Source organism: Ictalurus punctatus, chromosome 9 (genome assembly GCF_001660625.3).
Source record: "Ictalurus punctatus breed USDA103 chromosome 9, Coco_2.0, whole genome shotgun sequence".
Classification (NCBI taxonomy): Eukaryota; Metazoa; Chordata; class Actinopteri; order Siluriformes; family Ictaluridae; genus Ictalurus; species Ictalurus punctatus.
In genome coordinates this window covers 32,067,704-32,087,703 of record NC_030424.2, presented here as the reverse complement: position 1 = coordinate 32,087,703, position 20,000 = coordinate 32,067,704, and the positions used below count along the sequence as shown (strand labels likewise).

The following is a 20,000-nucleotide window of genomic DNA, read 5'->3' as shown; positions in this document are numbered from 1 at the left end:
GTACCTTAAAAAGTCAAAAGTACTGAAAGTGGTAAAGAAAGAGTACAGCATGTATTTAATGAGAATTGTAGGTGTTAATGCAGTCAGAAAGGTGAGCGTGTGTGGTAGTGTAGAAGGTGAAGGTGTAGGAGGTGTAGGTGGTGAAGGTGAAGGTGTAGGAGGTGTAGGTGAAGGTGTCGGAGGTGTAGGTGAAGGTGTAGGAGGTGTAGGTGGTGAAGGTGTAGGAGGTGTAGGTGAAGGTGTCGGAGGTGTAGGTGAAGGTGTAGGAGGTGTAGGTGGTGAAGGTGTAGGAGGTGTAGGTGAAGGTGTAGGAGGTGTAGGTGGTGAAGGTGTAGGAGGTGTAGGTGAAGGTGTAGGAGGTGTAGGTGGTGAAGGTGTAGGTGTAGGAGGTGTAGAAGGTGATGGTGTAGGAGGTGAAGGTGGTGTAGGTGGTGTAGTTGATGGTGGTGAAGGTGGTGTAGTTGATGAAGGTGTAGGTGGTGTAGGTGGTGAAGGTGTAGGTGGTGTAGTTGAAGGTGTAGGTGGTGAAGGTGGTGTAGGTGTAGGTGGTGTAGTTGATGAAGGTGTAGGTGATGAAGGTGTAGGTGGTGTAGGTGGTGAAAGTGGTGAAGGTGATGAAGGTGATGAAGGTGAAGGTGGTGTAGGTGGTGAAGGTGTAGGTGGTGAAGGTGGTGTAGTTGATGAAGGTGTAGGTGGTGAAGGTGGTGTAGGTGGTGTAGTTGATGAAGGTGTAGGTGGTGAAGGTGTAGGTGGTGTAGTTGATGAAGGTGTAGGTGGTGAAGGTGTAGGTGGTGAAGGTGTAGTTGATGAAGGTGTAGGTGGTGAAGGTGTAGGTGGTGAAGGTGTAGTTGGTGAAGGTGTAGGTGGTGAAGGTGTAGGTGGTGTAGGTGGTGAAGGTGGTGTAGTTGATGGAGGTGTAGGTGGTGAAGGTGTAGGTGGTGAAGGTGTAGTTGATGAAGGTGTAGGTGGTGAAGGTGGTGTAGTTGATGAAGGTGTAGGTGGTGAAGGTGGTGTAGTTGATGAAGGTGTAGGTGGTGAAGGTGGTGTAGTTGATGAAGGTGTAGGTGGTGAAGGTGGTGTAGTTGATGAAGGTGTAGGTGGTGAAGGTGAAGGTGGTTAAGGTGAAGGTGTAGGAGGTGTAGGTGGTGAAGGTGAAGGTGGTGGTGTAGGTGGTGTAGGTGGTGAAGGTGTAGGTGGTGAAGGTGGTGTAGTTGATGAAGGTGTAGGTGGTGAAGGTGTAGGTGGTGAAGGTGTAGTTGATGAAGGTGTAGGTGGTGAAGGTGGTGTAGTTGATGAAGGTGTAGGTGGTGTAGGTGGTGAAGGTGGTGTAGTTGGTGAAGGTGTAGGTGGTGAAGGTGTAGGTGGTGTAGGTGGTGAAGGTGTAGGTGGTGAAGGTGTAGGTGGTGAAGGTGTAGTTGATGAAGGTGTAGGTGGTGAAGGTGGTGTAGTTGATGAAGGTGTAGGTGGTGAAGGTGGTGAAGGTGTAGGTGGTGAAGGTGAAGGTGGTTAAGGTGAAGGTGTAGGAGGTGTAGGTGGTGAAGGTGAAGGTGGTGGTGTAGGTGGTGTAGGTGGTGAAGGTGTAGGTGGTGTAGGTGGTGTAGGTGGTGAAGGTGGTGTAGTTGATGAAGGTGTAGGTGGTGTAGGTGGTGAAGGTGGTGTAGTTGATGAAGGTGTAGGTGGTGTAGTTGATGAAGGTGTAGGTGGTGAAGGTGAAGGTGGTTAAGGTGAAGGTGTAGGTGGTGTAGTTGATGAAGGTGTAGGTGGTGAAGGTGTAGGTGGTGAAGGTGTAGTTGATGAAGGTGTAGGTGGTGAAGGTGGTGTAGTTGATGAAGGTGTAGGTGGTGAAGGTGAAGGTGGTTAAGGTGAAGGTGTAGGAGGTGTAGGTGGTGAAGGTGAAGGTGGTGGTGTAGGTGGTGTAGGTGGTGAAGGTGTAGGTGGTGAAGGTGGTGTAGTTGATGAAGGTGTAGGTGGTGAAGGTGTAGGTGGTGAAGGTGTAGTTGATGAAGGTGTAGGTGGTGAAGGTGGTGTAGTTGATGAAGGTGTAGGTGGTGAAGGTGGTGTAGTTGATGAAGGTGTAGGTGGTGTAGTTGATGAAGGTGTAGGTGGTGAAGGTGAAGGTGGTTAAGGTGAAGGTGTAGGAGGTGTAGGTGGTGAAGGTGAAGGTGGTGGTGTAGGTGGTGTAGGTGGTGAAGGTGTAGGTGGTGAAGGTGGTGTAGTTGATGAAGGTGTAGGTGGTGAAGGTGTAGGTGGTGAAGGTGTAGTTGATGAAGGTGTAGGTGGTGAAGGTGGTGTAGTTGATGAAGGTGTAGGTGCTGTAGGTGGTGAAGGTGGTGTAGTTGGTGAAGGTGTAGGTGGTGAAGGTGTAGGTGGTGAAGGTGTAGGTGGTGAAGGTGGTGTAGTTGGTGAAGGTGTAGGTGGTGAAGGTGTAGGTGGTGTAGTTGATGAAGGTGTAGGTGGTGTAGGTGTAGGTGGTGAAGTTGATGAAGGTGTAGGTGGTGGTGGTGTAGGTGGTGTAGTTGATGAAGGTGTAGGAGGTGTAGGTGAAGGTGTAGGAGGTGTAGGTGATGAAGGTGTAGGTGGTGAAGGTGGTGAAGTTGATGAAGGTGGTGTAGTTGATGAAGGTGTAGGTGGTGAAGGTGTAGGTGGTGTAGTTGATGAAGGTGTAGGTGGTGTAGGTGGTGAAGGTGTAGGAGGTGTAGTTGATGAAGGTGTAGGTGGTGAAGGTGGTGAAGGTGGTGTAGTTGGTGAAGGTGTAGGTGGTGTAGTTGATGAAGGTGTAGGTGGTGTAGGTGGTGAAGGTGGTGAAGGTGTAGGAGGTGTAGTTGATGAAGGTGTAGGTGGTGAAGGTGGTGAAGGTGGTGTAGTTGATGAAGGTGTAGGTGGTGAAGGTGGTGAAGGTGGTGTAGTTGGTGAAGGTGTAGGTGGTGTAGTTGATGAAGGTGTAGGTGGTGTAGGTGGTGAAGGTGGTGTAGTTGGTGAAGGTGTAGGTGGTGAAGGTGTAGGTGGTGAAGGTGGTGTAGTTGGTGAAGGTGTAGGTGGTGAAGGTGTAGGTGGTGTAGTTGATGAAGGTGTAGGTGGTGTAGGTGTAGGTGGTGAAGGTGTAGGTGGTGTAGTTGATGAAGGTGTAGGTGGTGTAGGTGGTGAAGGTGGTGAAGGTGTAGGTGCTGTAGGTGTTATAAAGTAATTTGACGTTGCGGGGAATTTTGCAGTATCTGTCAGTTATTTTCCCAAACAGAAATAAACATGATCCCGCTGTTTTTGTGGTTTTGTTTTGTGTTGTGGAGCTCGAGCTCAGGGCCATGTATCACTATCACTATCTGATCTGAAAGGTGAGAGAGAGAGACAGACAGACAGACAGGGAGCCGGAGGGAGAGAGAGAGAGAGACGGGGAGCAGGAGGGAGAGAGAGAGAGACGGGGAGCAGGAGGGAGAGAGAGAGAGACGGGGAGCAGGAGGGAGAGAGAGAGAGACAGGGAGAGAGAGACAGTGTGTCCAGGAAGCAGGAATGTATTTGTGAATATATTTATATTTCCTTTAAATGTGTTAGAGGAGCAGAGACGCATTAATTATTAATACTGCGTGTGTGTGTGCGTGCGTGTGTGCGTGCGTGTGTGCGTGTGTGCGTGTGTGCGCGTGTGCATGTGTGCATGTGTGCGTGCGTGCGTGCGTGTGTACGTGTGTGTGTGTGTGTGTGTGTGTGTGTGTTTAGTGTAATTTGATCCTGAAGTGTTTACAGTTTAACACTGTTCAAGTGTCACACCCCTGAGCTTCAATTTATTTTATTTATATTTATTTTATGTATTTATTTTTATTGCCGTGTAATTATTACACAGCTCTGGATCCTCCTACACACAGTTATGTGTCTTAAAGCATGTTAGTCACTAAGTACTTTGAACATTCATTTAGAACCCCTGTGGGTTCTTCAGTTCTGCCCCTGAGTATCCAGTAAACCCTAAGAGTACAGAATGCTGTAACTGTTTCCCAACAGAAAGTTCAAACTAGAACCATTTCAACAAGCTGAGAACCCTACTTATTACAAAGAACCTTTGCAGAAGATAGAACCCTACAACTGATAATGTTTATCCGACAGAGTTCCAAGTAGAGCCCTTTTAGGAGGCTCAGAACCCTTAATTATCTAGCAAACACTTAAATAATATAGTCTAGAATCCTATAAATGGTTCCCTGTCAGTAAAGGTTCCAACTAGAACCTTTTTAGTAACACTAGCACCCTTACTCACTGTACAGAACCCTTGAAGAATGAGGAACCTTTCGAGTGAGATTTTTTCAGAAAAAATACAAACTAGAACCCTTTTAGGAGGCTAAGAACCTGCTCAAAAGACCAGGAGCCTCTTACTGTTTGCTTATCAGAGAAGGTTCCATGTAGAAGGTGTTGTTAGGAGGGTCAGAACCCTTCATTATCTAATGAACCCTTAAAGAACCCTTTTTCTATGAATGTACCAGGAGGAAGAACTTCTGACAGGTTCTAGATATTAAGAAGAAAATAATGAGCAATAATTTGGAGTTTGTACTGCACACTTACCGGTTTCGTGTGTGTGTGTGTGTGTGTGTGTGTGTGTGTGTGTGTGTGTGTGTTGCAGATATTCGGTGGCTTGGTGTGGATCCTGGTGGCTTCAACTCATGTACAACCGGAGAACCCTCAGGGTTGGGTGATGTTCGTCTCCGTGTTCTGTTTTGTCATGACCTTCCTGTGGCTCATCATATTTGCCTGTGGAGTTCACAAGAACAAAGGAGGCTGGGCTACTGCAGTGAGCACCAACACACACTACTCTTCATCTTCATCGTCATCATGTTCACTTCGCAACAATATATCAAGACAAATTACGTGCTTGTAAATACTGTTAATACGAATAAAAATGTAAAAAGTGTTAGCCACTTAGCATTGCTCCGTTCATCTTGCACACAGATATTTTTAAGGAACATTAAGAGGAACTGGCTTAATGGTTTCCATTAGAGATTTTCATTTTAGTTCTTTTTGAAGTGAAGATGATGACCATCAAAATAAAATTAGCACACCAGACTATCAGGAACCATTAGGAACACCACATACCATTACACTACCATTACAGATCACCACATTAAACACATGAAAAACCATTAGGAACCACTAGAAATCTCTAATGGTTTCTAATGTTTTTTCAGCGTGGTTTAAAAAGCTGGACAGGCCACCAGGCCACGCCCAGTTTTCCTGTCATGTTGTTGTTATTGTCAGGTGTCAGTGTTTACGTGGGGAAAGTTTCTGGTGTTCAGAGTCAGGTTTCACCGCTGCTTACGCGGAGTTTCTCAGTAGCTTTAAACCTAAAAGAACAAGGTAAGGGATTCGAGATCAGAGTCTGATTAAAATGCGTCTCCTCCAGTCTCCTCTGTGTGAGAAAATAACTTTCGTGGACCTTAAAGTGGCGATATTATTCATTAATTAATAATGTGGTATTTATTTAGCAGTGATGGCTCAGTGGTTAAAGGCTCTGGGTTACTGATCACCAAGCCGCCACTGTTGGGCCGTTGAGCGAGGCACGTTTAACCCTCTCTGCTCCAGCGGGCCGTGTCACGGCTGACCTGCGCTCTGACCCAGGATCTGTAAAAAAAAAAGAAAAGAAACGAAAAAGTTGGAATATGTGGAGAAAAACATTTCACTGAGCTGTAATGTATATGTGAAAAATAAAGTCTTCTTCTTCTCTTCATGGATATAATACTGACCTTGAATGACATTCCATAGTGTGTGTTTACAGAGTGTAGAGTGTATTTACAGATAAAACATAAATATCAGCGTGACATGTTGTGGTTCCGTCAGACGGTGGCGCTGGACTTCACGCTGCGCCTCTCCCGAGCCGATATGCGCTTAAGTTCAAGATCAGAATCGAGCGTAACTGAAACACGCCCCTATTTTAGATAAACTCCACCCCCGTGTCCGTATCTCTCACGTATCCTCGGAATAACGCTTTGAGATTTCCTATCGTGGGTTTAACCTGCTGTTCAGGTCGAGTTCCGGTTCCTGCGTCTGTCTGCAGGACTCTGTGGAGCTAGTCTTGTGACTGTAGTATTGTTGATTTTGTAGTTTTAGTCTATGATAATTAGGTGTCTCGGGTGTGCCAGGGCTTGTTCAGATATATTGAAGATGTCAGTAGCACAACACTAGCCATCTAATGTTCTCTTCTAACTGCTACAGACACCTTCAGTATATTTCAGTCCTATATAAACTGTCCTGAACCCGGTCCAGACTGGACCGCCGGGGTAAGCATAACCTCCACTCTTCATCTGACTAAGCTGTACCCTTTTAATCCTTTTCAGCACAGTTCTTGTTACTTTCCTGCTATTATGTGCCTCAAAGCAATCTCTGTCTTCACATCTCATCGCCCCAAAAGCTATCCTCGACAAAACAGAGGCCGTCCTTCCAATAACCTCGTCCCCTCTCCGCTCTACCGCTCTTTCATCCACAGCTTCCAGACCCATTTCCCTCTCTAACGCTGGAATTAGCCACGAGCACTTTCCTTTCTTCACTTTCCTCCTCCACAGACCTCCTGTGCCGTCTTTCTCATAAACCTGAGACGTGTTCTCGCCTGCTGCTTGGCTGTCAGATGTGTTGTACAGCAGTCAGAGAATTCAGAGCAGTGGAGAGAAAGTGAAGGAAATCACAAGTTGAGATACTAATCTCCTCTCGCACCGCTCACTCCTGTCCATGTTCTCGTCCAAAGTGACAGCTGCTAAGACGTCCTTCTAAAGGCAAAGCTTGTAGAGCAGGGGCGTCCGATCTTATCCGGAAAGGGCCGGTGTGCTGCAGGTTTTCATTCCAACCAAATAGAAGCCACACCCGAGTCTGTCGAAAGCCAAACTGATTAAACAGGTGGAGTCAGGTGCGGCTCCTGGTTGATTGAAATGAAAACCTGCACCCCCTCCGACTCTTTCCGGATAAGGTTGGACACCCCTGTTGTAGAACTCTGCTTCACTTCTTAACCACAGCTTCCTCCATCACGCTCCTCCCTGACTGCTGATGACTTTGCCACCGTTTTACGACAAGAAGCAAAATTAAGAGCTGCATCGAGGCTTGTCTCTGTTCTGTCGTCTAGCAGGCGGAACAAACTTCCCACGACTGTCCGAACAGCCGAGTCACGAGTCGCTGAAGTCCCACCTCTTCACCAACCGCTGAAATCAGCACTCTGTTCTTTATTTATTTAAAAATCATCATCATTTCTTGTGATTTTTCATACTGTACTAACCTCCACAGCAGGGTTTAGACTGCTGCTACGACAGACTGCAGAACACTTCTGTACGTCACTCGGGATACAGGCATGTGCTGAATGCCATGAATGTAAATGTCTGTAGTTCTGAATGAGTTCTGAATTCTGATTCATTTCAGAGTGAGTAACTCTACTCTGAATACAACCCGTACATTTCATAGAGAAAGTGCATGAATTAAAACAGTTCTTGGTGGACCGAGACAGTGAATGTGTGTGTGTGTGTGTCTGTGTGTGTGTCTGTGTGTGTGTCTGTGTGTTTGTCTGTGTGTGTGTCTGTGTGTGTGTCTGTGTGTGTGTCTGTGTGTGTGTGTGTGTGTGTGTGTGTGTGTGTTTGTAGGACTTTGTGTATCACCTCCTGGCAGCTCTGTTCTATCTCAGCGCCTCGGTTCCTCTCGCCAACATCACACTCAACATGAAGAACAGCACCGTCGTCTCTCCAGTGGACAGATTCAGATATTACCAAATCGATATCGCAGCAGTGGTGAGGCCACACTCACACACACACACTCACACACACTCACACACTCACACACACACTCACACACACTCACACACACACACTCACACACACACACACACACACACACACACACTCACACACACACACTCACACACACACACACACACACACACACACACACACACACTCACACACACACTCACACACACACACACACACACTCACACACACACTCACACACACACTCACACACACACTCACACACACACACTCACACACACACTCTCACACACACTCACACACACACTCACACACACACACTCACACACACACACTCACACACACACTCACACACACACTTGATCACACACACACACACACACTGAGACAAATCTATAATCTTTTTTTACTGTTCATTCAGTCGAGTTGGTTTTCCACTATGGTGGGCGGAGCCTGTTGTACTGAACAGTGCAATTTTTTTTTTTGATTTTTAATGTAGAACCCTTAAGCGTTCTTCACTGCTCCTTTGAGGGAAACTTTAAAGGTTCTGTGTCAAAAGCTACGACGCTACAAGTGTTTCCTGTTAGAAAGAGTTACATGTAGAAGAGTTTAAAGAGGCTCTTAATAATTCAATAAGCACTTAAATGATCTAGAACCCCAAAGGTAGAACCGATTAGAAAGCTGTGTGTTCAGATGTAGAACCCATTTTGGAAGCTAAGAACCCTTAATTATCCAGTGAACCGTTAAAGAACCTTCTGTTCTCAGAGTGGGTATTAACGGGGTACGTGTTTAGTACAAACTGCAAATTATTTTCTTTGTAATCTGTCGAATACGGAGCTTCTTGGTACTCAGTTGTAGGATTCTGCATTCTTCAAGGGTTCTCTGTTGTGATTATTAAGGGTTCATAGCCTCCTAAAATGGTGGTAAACCTTCTGATAAACAATCATTTGTAGAGTGCTACATTCTTTGTGTAACAAGTAGAGGTTCTTAGCTTTCTAAAAAGGTTCTAACTGGAACCTTGTCTAATAGGAAACCTTCAGTTGCAGGGTTCTACGTTCTTTAATAGCTCTTTGTATAAGTAAGGGTTCTTTGTAATAAGTGCTTCACTTTCTAAAAGGGTTCTGCTGGAAGCTTCTGTGATTGGGAACACTTAAATGGTTCTATACTGTATAAGGGTTTGTTGGATATTGAAGGGTTCTTCACCTCTTAAAGGGTTTTACATGGAACCTTTTGTGATCTGGAAACAGTTATAGGGTTCTATATTTAAAGGTTAATTGGATAATTAAAGGTTTTAATTTCCTAAAACTTGGTTTCTACTTGGAACCTTTTCTAGTGACACTCAGTTTTAGGGTCCTACGTTCTGCAAGTACTTTCTTACATTTTAGATATGCATTAAGGAGACACAACCCTGATCAGAGGTCAGTAGAAGGTCGTTTACTACTTTAACCAGCGCTGTCTCTGTGCTATGATGAGGTCTAAATCCTGACTGGTACATTACATGAATGATGTTCCCATGTAAGTACGAGCAGAGCTGCTGTGTACAACCGTCTCTAAGATCTTGGAGATGAAGGGGAGATTTGATATCGGTCTGTAGTGTTTAATCAGGGGTGTGATAACTGATAGTTTAAAGGATTTCGGCACATAGCCAATGCTGAGGGGGGAATTGGTTTTTAATGGAGGTATGTTTGCTTCTGGTAGTATTTGTTTGAGGAAACTCTGATCGACTCGGGGAGATTGATGATAAAACTGTGCAGTAGTTGATGTGAATGTAGGTTTGACACGGTAGTGTGGTGAAGTGCATGTAGTATGATAAAGACACATCTTAAATGAGATGAAGAAATGATCTGAGATTCAGGCTGGTGTAATGTGACTATGTTTTACATAATTAATCCAAATGTTAGTATTAATCAATTAATTAAGAGTGACCACCATTATGAGTGGGTTCTATGACGTTCTGATTGACCCGTACTGAATCTAGACACAACCGCTGTTCTCAGAGGGTCTTCTGGGTTCTCAAAATGAATATTAAAGTCTCCAACGATTAGAGCTTTGTCTAAAGAAACAACCAGGTTAAAGATTAAATCTGCAAATTCTCCAAGGAATTCAGAACATGGCCCTGCGGGTCTGTAAATAATCTTCAGCGGAATCGACTCGGGTTTTTGTTGCTGTATGTTGTACTAGTATAAAGAACTTCAGAAGAGTTGAGTTTATGACGAGGTGTGTGTGATGAATAGATTATCATTCTAAACGAGTGAGACTCCTCCCCCTCTGCCAGTCAGACGAGGCTGATGTATATAACTGTATCCAGGAGGACGGGCTTCGTTCAGTGCTGTGTACTCGTCAGGTTTAATCCATATCTCTGTTAAACACATTATATTAAACTCCTGATCAATAACGCTTTCATTAACAAGAAGTGCTTTAGACGTACGAGATGTAATGTTTAACAGTGCTAGCTTCAGATCTGCTGCTGGCTGTGCATTCAGTACCATCTCATTTTATGTTCATTAGGTTTTAATTAGGAGTGTTTCTACAGTATTGTTTATCTCGGGGAACAGACACGGTCGGTTGTGGAACCAAGGTGAGGACTCGGTGCAGACAGCAGACGGTCGGTTTAGCCGGCTCGTCTGCTCCTTGGCCTTGACTCTGGATTATTCCAGATTAACTAGACCTGGTCTGGGACTGTGTTCTGCTGCAACAAACGAGAGCAGCACTTTCCCGAGTGGGATGGATACCGTCCCGCCCTAACAGCCCAGCCTTGCCCTCAAAACGACTCCAGTCATCTATAAAGCCCACACTGTTTTCGGAGCACCACCTGGACCTCCAGAAGTTCAGTGACCATAACACCTGTAATCTACATCACCACGCTGCATTGTGATGGGGCCAGAGCACATACTACTGCACCGGACATCGCCTTCGCTACTTTACACACCTCTACAACGTTACTCTAGTAACGTCTGACCGACTGACTGGTGTATATCATTAGCTCCTACATGAATAACTATCTTTGAAAACCTGTGCTTGACTAAGACCCTAAGATTACCTGCTATGTCCGGTGTCCTGGCTCCCGGTGTGCACCTAACTAAAACTGCTGGAGACCCTAAAGGCCTAGCTAATATCACCTGCCTTAAGATAGAGTCTCCTATAACAAGAGCTCTTTCAGGTTTCTCAGCGGGTTCTTCACTGAGGAGAGCAAACCTGCTGGACACGTGAAGCGGAGAGGAGCGGTGCTCCCATGGGCGAGTGTTAGCGTTAGCTTTGGTCGTCACCCATTCACTTGTCTGTGAGGGCTCTAATGCCGGAGTTTGGGGATTGCTAAGTCTTAGACTTTCCCACTACAGAAACTACACTACTGTCTCTCACTGACCCTCTCTAGAGTCTGCATGGCCTCAGTTTGCTGTATTTAGACGGAAAACAAAAATAGTTTTCCGGGAATTTGAAGAGGCGGCAAAAGGATGTTACTAAAGCATGTTTTATATCAACACAACCATAAAGCATAACATTTGTGTCTTTACGTTATGATTTTTGGTTGTGTTGATACAAAACATGTTTGTTAAAATCAGTACATTGGACTGTGACTGGAATATAGTGTAAACAAAAGCCTCTGATCTCGACTTCTGAACAGAATCATATGAAACAACGCACACTCTTGTCTATCTCGACTTCACTAACCAACGGTGTGAATATGCTGAAGATTTTTTTTACCCAAGCGTTATTCAGAGACCTTCTGAATATTTTTGGGTGAATTTTTTTGTTATTCGATCTTCCCCAAATTCACACCCTGGATTAGGGAAGTCAGGATTTAGACAAGAACACAAGTTTGATGTTTTTGTGATTTTTAAATCAATTTTTATTCATCAGTATGTATATCATATGAGGGATTGAGAGCGTTGGATCTCACCTTTGGAGCTTAACAGGAACACTAAACTTGTGTTCCTGTCTTGGTCTTGACCTCTATATTGCATGGTATGAATTTGCAGATCAAAAAATGTCAAAAATTTCACCAAAAAAACACAAAGGCTATATTTATAGTTTTTTTTTTTTTTTTTTTGTCCAAAAAATGGACTTCCTCAGATTTTACTCCGGGTCCACTCTGCTTCATCCTGTCACACTCCACAGCTGAGATCTGAGGCTCTGATTCCCTCGTAGGATGTGTGTGTATATATATATATATATATATATACAGTGAGGGGAAAAAAGTATTTGATCCCCTGCTGATTTTGTCCGTTTGCCCACTGACAAAGAAATGATAAGTCTATAATTTTAATGGTAGATTTATTTGAACAGTGAGAGACAGAATAACAACAAAAAAATCCAGAAAAACGCGTCAAAAATGTTAGAAATTGATTTGCAGTTTAATGAGGGAAATAAGTATTTGACCCCTCTGCAAAACATGACTTAGTACTTGGTTTAAAAACCCTTGTTGGCAATCACAGAGGTCAGACGTTTCTTGTAGTTGGCCACCAGGTTTGCACACATCTCAGGAGGGATTTTGTCCCACTCCTCTTTGCAGATCTTCTCCAAGTCATTAAGGTTTCGAGGCTGACGTTTGGCAACTCGAACCTTCAGCTCCCTCCACAGATTTTCTATGGGATTAAGGTCTGGAGACTGGCTAGGTCACTCCAGGACCTTAATGTGCTTCTTCTTGAGCCACTCCTTTGTTGCCTTGGCCGTGTGTTTTGGGTCATTGTCATGCTGGAATACCCATCCACGACCCATTTTCAATGCCCTGTCTGAGGGAAGGAGGTTTTCACCCAAGATTTGACGGTACATGGCCCCGTCCATCGTCCCTTTGATGCGGTGAAGTTGTCCTGTCCCCTTAGCAGAAAAACACCCCCAAAGCATAATGTTTCCACCTCCATGTTTGACGGTGGTAATGGTGTTCCAGGGGTCATAGGCAGCATTCCTCCTCCTCCAAACACGGCGAGTTGAGTTGATGCCAAAGAGCTCCATTTTGGTCTCATCTGACCACAACATTTTCACTCAGTTGTCCTCTGAATCATTCAGATGTTCATTGGCAAACTTCAGACGGGCATGTATATGTGCTTTCTTGAGCAGCGGACCTTGCGTGCGCTGCAGGATTTCAGTCCTTCACGGCGTAGTGTGTTACCAATTGTTTTCTTGGTGACTATGGTCCCAGCTGCCTTGAGATCATTGACAAGATCCTCCCGTGTAGTTCTGGGCTGATTCCTCACTGTTCTCATGATCATTGCAACTCCACGAGGTGAGATCTTGCATGGAGCCCCAGGTCGAGGGAGATCGACAGTTCTTTTGTGTTTCTTCCATTTGCGAATAATCGCACCAACTGTTGTCCCCTTCTCACCAAGCTGCTTGGCAATGGTCTTGTAGCCCATTCCAGACTTGTGTAGGTCTACAGTCTTGTCCCTACCATCCTTGGAGAGCTCTTTGGTCTTGGCCATGGTGGAGAGTTTGGAATCTGATTGATTTATTGCTTCTGTGGACAGGTGTCTTTTATACAGGTAACAAACTGATATTAGGAGAACTCCCTTTAAGAGTGTGCTCCTAATCTCAGCTCGTCACCTGTATAAAAGACACCTGGGAGCCAGAAATCTTTCTGATTGAGAGGGGGTCAAATACTTATTTCCCTCATTAAAATGCAAATCAATTTATAACATTTTTAACATGCGTTTTTCTGGATTTTCTTGTTGTTATTCTGTCTCTCACTGTTCAAATACAACTACCATTAAAATTATAGACTGACCATTTCTTTGTCAGTGGGCAAACGTACAAAATCAGCAGGGGATCAAATACTTTTTTCTCTCACTGTATATATATTGGTGAATGTAAAATCACAAACATTTTGCATATCTCCAGGTTTTTTTCCAACACTAGAGAATGATCTTCTGTTAGAACGTCAGGTTTGGAAGCTGCAGGTGCTGTGGTTCCTGACATCACAACCCTAAAAGCTGACAGGTTTAGAGTTATTAGCGATTTGGAGAGTTAGGAAGGTCAAGACGTTTGGTGTTCCTATGACGTGTGATTTCTTTTATTTGAACTGATTTTCATTCACCAACACGTGCCATATGAGAGAAGGAGAATCTCCGGTCTCAGTTTTGGAGTGTGAAACTGCAGGAACACCGAACCTGCGCTCCGCTCCTGTGTACGTCTTGACCTCCCTAACGTATGGTGTGAATTTGTGGAACATTTCACCTGAAAAACTTTACAGTTTGGGTGAAAAACCTGACTTTCTCAGAACTTCTTCATCTTTGCCCCGTTCGTGATGGAGGTGCACTGAAGCACAGGTTTGGTGTTCCAATCACGCTCCAGATCTGAGATTCTCCTACGTGTTGGTGAATGGAAGTTAATAATAAAATATTTCACCAAAATTTACGAGTGATGCACGTCTCCATGGTAATACAGCTTTACGCGTTTTCATGTCTTTTTTAAATAAATAGCATGTGATAGATAAATCAGCTGAGTTAATGTGCATATCGTCACTAATAACAGCGTCACTGTCCTACCGTAGGAGCACCTTCGTGACTCGGCAATAAAATGCTCATCCTGACACCTGAAGGAACCAGTAGTCATCGAGATCCTCTTTGGAGCATGAGAGGAAGCAAAATGTACCTCAAAATAAAAATAAATAAATAAATAAATTGAACACATTCATCTCAAACATCCCGATTTATTCATTTACTTCTATTTCCAAGAAGAAAAATCCAATACCTGAACAATAATTATCATATTAAATGAATTACTTGTCAAATTCATGAATCAATTCCGTGTGTGTGTGTGTGTGTGTGTGTTTCAGGTTTTCTCCTACACCGCCACGCTGTTTTACTTCATTCACTGCATCCTGTCTGCCATCAGATGGAAATCCTTCTGAACAAACGATGGACCGAGAGGAGAGTTCACACTCCATCACTGCCCAGATCCGATCGTTTCATTACAATGATTTTACATCATTCTAATCAAATCTGATCGTTTAACTTTAATCATTATTGTTTTTGAGTTCATTCTGTATCGTATCTAACCAAAAAAAGAGAGATTTTTATAACACAGTAGACGCAAGGAAAACTCATTCTTTTTACCTGAGAAGACATCAGTTTTGTATATTTTTGACACACGATGGAATAACGAACATGTTTTAATAAAAGTTGCGTAAACTGTGTGAGTGTGTGTGTGTGAGAGTGTGTGGAGGAAATGTGGATTATACCTCTGCAGTGTATGTGGACTGAACGAGGACTGGATCCAGGTTGAGTCGTGTTTCAGTTTGCTCGGAGTGACCCGATGTTGTGTTTAGATGTTGTGTTTATTGCTGTGTTCAGAGAGAACTCTGAGAACACTGGGTTCTTTGCGTCAGTCTGAAGCGAGGGTCAAGACACAAACCAGAGACGTCACATTCGTATTTTAACGCAAGTATATCGATAAATGGAGGAAAAAGCCGTCAGAGAATTAGTGTCAGGATGAGTAATGTTAAAATAATAAACAAAGGATAACAGATTTTTAAACGTCCGTCTCTATTCCAAACGAAAATGAAAGAAAAGTACAATATATTCCCGTTTTCCTTATCTAAATAAAACTCAAACCAGGATTCCCAAAAGAAATGTGCAGCTACTAAAGGAAGTAACGATCCACGGTTCACAGACTGCAGCTCCGATAATAATCATCTCTATCACTGCATGCACAAAGAAACTGACACGAATTATTCACATCTGCACGGAACTAACGTGTTCCAAAGCTAGCATCAAGCTGAAATAGACTTTTTAACGAGCTGAAAACTGCGTATAAAAGCCGTCATAACGCTGTAAAGTTCAGAGAAGAGCACGGAGCAAAGAATGGAGAACTTACACAGCTAGCGTAAAGCTGAGGTACTTCAGCGTGTTGGCTGTAAACCAGACTGATGTGATTAGATCAGACACGGAGCCATTGTCATCAGCATTCTTCCTTTTATATCCTTCTATAAAGAGATGACGTCATTTCTAATCTGCCCCACCTCCACCCCAGATCTAGTTCTCTTCCTGGAAATCCTAACCTCGTTGCAGGAGGAGATACGGAGACGGAGAGACAAGAAATATGTTCAGGGATGTAACATTGGATCTCATGCTTCATTAAAGATCATCATGTGATCCACAACACCTGGTTTCTCAGCATTCTGGATATAATCGGTCAGAGGAACTACCGTAGCAACGGCCAAGGAGACAAGGTCCTGCACAAATCCTGTTAACGTTGGCGTGTGAGAGAATGAAGCAAACTCCTCTGACCTCAGAAACCCTCAGGGTGGAGATGAAGAAGATCAGAGAACGTCGAACTTTCTCAGATGTTCTCCAGATTTGCACCGTGGGTTAGCGAGGTCAAAACTAAGGCCAGGGCAAAAAGATGTGTTCCTATCACATCACACGCCCACAGTTTTACAACACGTTCCAGTTTAATGAAACCTACAGGATTCTGTTGCATTCGTTTAAATATCGTGATATTTCTATTAGTCAGTTCGTCATTTCAGTCTTGTCCCTCGCGAGCATTACTTCTGCGTCTTTCGCGTATTTGAATCAGATGAAGCTCCATGAATTGGTGTAATGTATAAATGTTTAAGGTTAAACATTTTAATGTGTAGATTAGTCAGTACGTACCTTCAGTCTTTTCCCCTTCCCTGTTACACTATCCAATCTACAGGTGCACTTAGAGACCAAATGGCACGGCGCTGAACTCTGACATACCGCCATACTGATCTCTCTCCAAGCGTTCCATCCAATGTTCTGCTCTTAGCTTTACATAGGAAACTCTGAGTTTGTGAAGATTTAATGAATAAAGGAGACTCACTAATGTGAACCTCGACCGATCATCTGATTGTATAGTTGGAAACCGCGATGAGATTTTTTCTACGGGTTACAGTGTAGTGTGAAGATTAGAACTCGACTTTAGAGTGCGACAGGACGACAAAACTTCTCTGCTGTCTGCGTCTTCATCTCAGTAACCAACGGTGTGAATATGGAGACGAGAGGAGAACATCAAGGGTTTCAACCAAAAAAAACCTGCTGCAGATCTTTCCCAAATTCACACCCAGGGTCACACCGTGGGTCACACCGTGGGTCACACCCTGGGTCACACCGTGGGTCACACCCTGGGTCATACCGTGGGTCACACCCTGGGTCATACCGTGGGTCACACCGTGGGTCACACCCTGGGTCACACCGTGGGTCACACCCTGGGTCACACCGTGGGTCACACCCTGGGTCACACCGTGGGTCACACCCTGGGTCATACCGTGGGTCACACCGTGGGTCACACCGTGGGTCACACCCTGGGTCACAGCGTGGGTCACACCCTGGGTCACAGCGTGGGTCACACCCTGGGTCACAGCGTGGGTCACATCGTGGGTTAGGAAGATCAGGATGTTCACAGGAGTGCAGGTTTGGTGTTCCTGTCACATGAGATCCGAGCTCCTGTTTTATTATAGGACGTGTGTACTGGTGTTTTTTAGATGAATTCTTTTAAGTCTTCAGAATTTCCCTCAAATTCACGCCAGATCAAGACAGGTTTGGTGTTTCTATCACACTCCAAAACTGAGATCCATGAAAATGACAGTTACATGGTTGCACCGATCTTCCTTCCAAGCTTTATTTTTCTTCCTAATAATCTCTACACACATTTAACGAGAGTTTAGAAAATAAACGATGACCTGAGGATTTGTGTGAACGCACGGTGAGAGACATCCACCCATCCTTCTTCTATACCGCGTTATCCTACAGGGTCGCGGGGAACCTGGAGCCTATCCCAGGGAGCATCGGGCACAAGGCGGGGTACACCCTGGACAGGGTGAGTGACAGACATGTGATTATTAATAAGAATAAAATGCTTCCCGGATCTAGACGGTTGAGATGGATATTGGGTGTGGAACGGTCTTTAAATCAGCTCCAGGTCTCGTTAGCGAGAGCGCTTGTGCGGCTTTCTGTAGAATCATCCGGGCACTGCTGGTCTTCTCAGTAGAAAAGCGGCCGTTTGACTCGAGCTGGTCTTTTACACTCAGCATGACTTGCAGAACTCGATGGTGTCACTTTACACTTCCGTGCAGGAGTTTTCGGGTTCCTGCCGATGTCCTGATGATTCCTGACCCACTCTGGACTCGGCTCAAATCAGCAGCTCGGGTTCCACACGTTCCATTCAAGCAGAAAACAATCGTCAATTCATCCATTAAAAGGTTTTATAAATCACAGAAAGTCGGGACGGTGTTGGAGAAAAGTTATGTTTATATAATGCTAATTAAAAAATGATTTATTATAACGTTATAATAATTAGATCACAGTATTGATTAATATATCAATTCTAATAGTTATTGTATTCATTAATTAATTGTATGAATCGGTGTTTGTTTATACTGATCATTCCAAACTATTCAAATGTATTTATTATTTATTATGATTATTATATGATGATAATTAGTAATATATGACATCGATAATAACTATCATAATGATTCTATTAAATAATAATTACATTCATTTAATTTATGAATTAATCACTACTCATTTACATTTGTATCACTTTCGGCTTAATTACTAAGAAATATTATTAATAATATAGTCACAATGACCATTTTAAAAAATAATAAATTAGTACTTTATATAAATAAATATGTTTCTAATAGTAATTATTTTAATCAACATTAATTACTAAACATTTTTCATTATTTAACAAATATATTAAATATTACAATTCGTCTTAATTGTAGTTTATTAATTAGCATTTATTATAATAAAATTATATAGAGTATTTAAAATAATCTGAACAGCGAATATAAATGGCTGTAAAATGTAAAGCGATGGTGTGTGTGTGCGCATGCATGTGTGTAAGTGTGTGTGTAATTGTGTGTGTGTGTGTGTGTAGTGTGTGTGTACGACGCTGTGACCCTCGTCTCTAATCGCGTCTTTCTGTTGTTCTCATACACACATGAATATTTGACGAAGTATCTCTGAGACCACGAACAATAACACACCTGACTTATTACTTATTCAACACTCTCACACACACACACACACACACACGCGCGCACACACACACACACACGTTAGCTGTAATTTCCCAGCAGTAATTTTAATGTGTGGTGTAATATCCAACCTCAGACGAGCGCTGCGTCAATTATAATCTATAATTATGTAATAATTACAGATTAGAAAAGGTAGCTTTGAATCTCTAAACAGAGGTGTGTGTGTGTGTGTGTGTGTGTGTGAGAGAGAGAGAGAGGTGTGTTAATAAGGTGAAGCATTTTAATAACTAGTATAAACATAAGGAAATATTTATAGATGTTTAACATTAAAGTGTAGAGAATGCAGGTTTTAACGTCTTTATTTCACGACTTGCCATAAAACCAGGAAAAACCCCAGAGCTGTCACTAATGTCATTAAGTTATTTTATATTTTTTGAGAATTTGTTGCTTTAGAATAAATTTACTTTAATTAAATATTAGATTTCGGTCATACTCCCAGGGTGAGATTAACCAGAAAGACTTTTTTTTTTTTTTTTTTACCTTTTTAAACCCATATTTAGCCAGGGTGCCAATAATTCTGCAGCTGATTACATATACTGGATACAGCACTATAGCCGATGATGCAACAGAAGAGGAAATCAGAAATAACAGGAAGAAGATAAATGGAAGGGAAAAAAGAAGAGATCTCAGTGACTGACTGTGGCGCGGGTGTTGGTTGGAGTTTTCCCAGAAACCACTTGGAATCTTCTGGAATTTTCTCTCTCTCTCTCTCACACACACACACACACACACACACACTCCAGCCTCAAGAGTTTTACACCGAGTGGTGCGAAAAACAAAGACCATCCAGCGAGCTGCAGATCTGTGGACGCGTGGGTCGTCGGAGAATGGACAGACTGACAGGAAGTGACTCAAATAACCGCTCCGTACGACTGAGGTGAGCAGAAACGATCACAGCATCAGGTCACTCTCCTGTCAGCCACAGTGACGACTGGAAAAAGACCAGGAAGTGTTTTTATCATCTTCAGCCATTTCCTGTTTCCAGATTGAAACGCTACAAACCGTGGGAAGGATCACTGGGGGGTGAAAACTTATGCACAGCACCGCCTCATGTTCAACGCTTCCATTAATTTGTGTATCAATTAAAACTGTAACTATTTTAATGTCCTTGATTATTATTTAAAGCACCACACGAGGCAGTTCATCCACTTTTAAATATTACATTTCATAATGAAATATTTTATTATTTATTCTTATAAATCCCTAAAACACGAGGACATCCCACTCATTAACAACAACAACAACAACAACGACAACAACAGAAAGATTGTTTAAAACATTTATTT

General features: G+C 43.3%; 2 protein-coding genes across 2 annotated transcripts in view; one reads left to right on the top strand and one right to left on the bottom strand.

Moving 5' to 3' along the window:
- The window catches only part of malb (mal, T cell differentiation protein b), a 15,821-nt gene extending 980 nt beyond the window's left edge, over positions 1–14,841 (top strand). The window contains exons 2-4 of the mRNA XM_017475845.2: positions 4,598–4,765; positions 7,590–7,733; positions 14,482–14,841. Of these exons, the coding sequence (XP_017331334.1) occupies positions 4,598–4,765; positions 7,590–7,733; positions 14,482–14,556 (387 nt within the window). The 3' untranslated portion in view covers positions 14,557–14,841. The remainder of the gene's footprint in view (positions 1–4,597; positions 4,766–7,589; positions 7,734–14,481) is intronic.
- Positions 14,842–19,979: 5,138 nt separating this feature from the next.
- The window catches only part of mrps5 (mitochondrial ribosomal protein S5), a 16,356-nt gene continuing 16,335 nt past the window's right edge, over positions 19,980–20,000 (bottom strand). Inside the window, exon 11 of the mRNA XM_017475843.3 lies at positions 19,980–20,000. This exon is cut by the window's right edge and continues 418 nt beyond it. The gene's annotated coding sequence lies outside the window, so the exon portion shown is untranslated.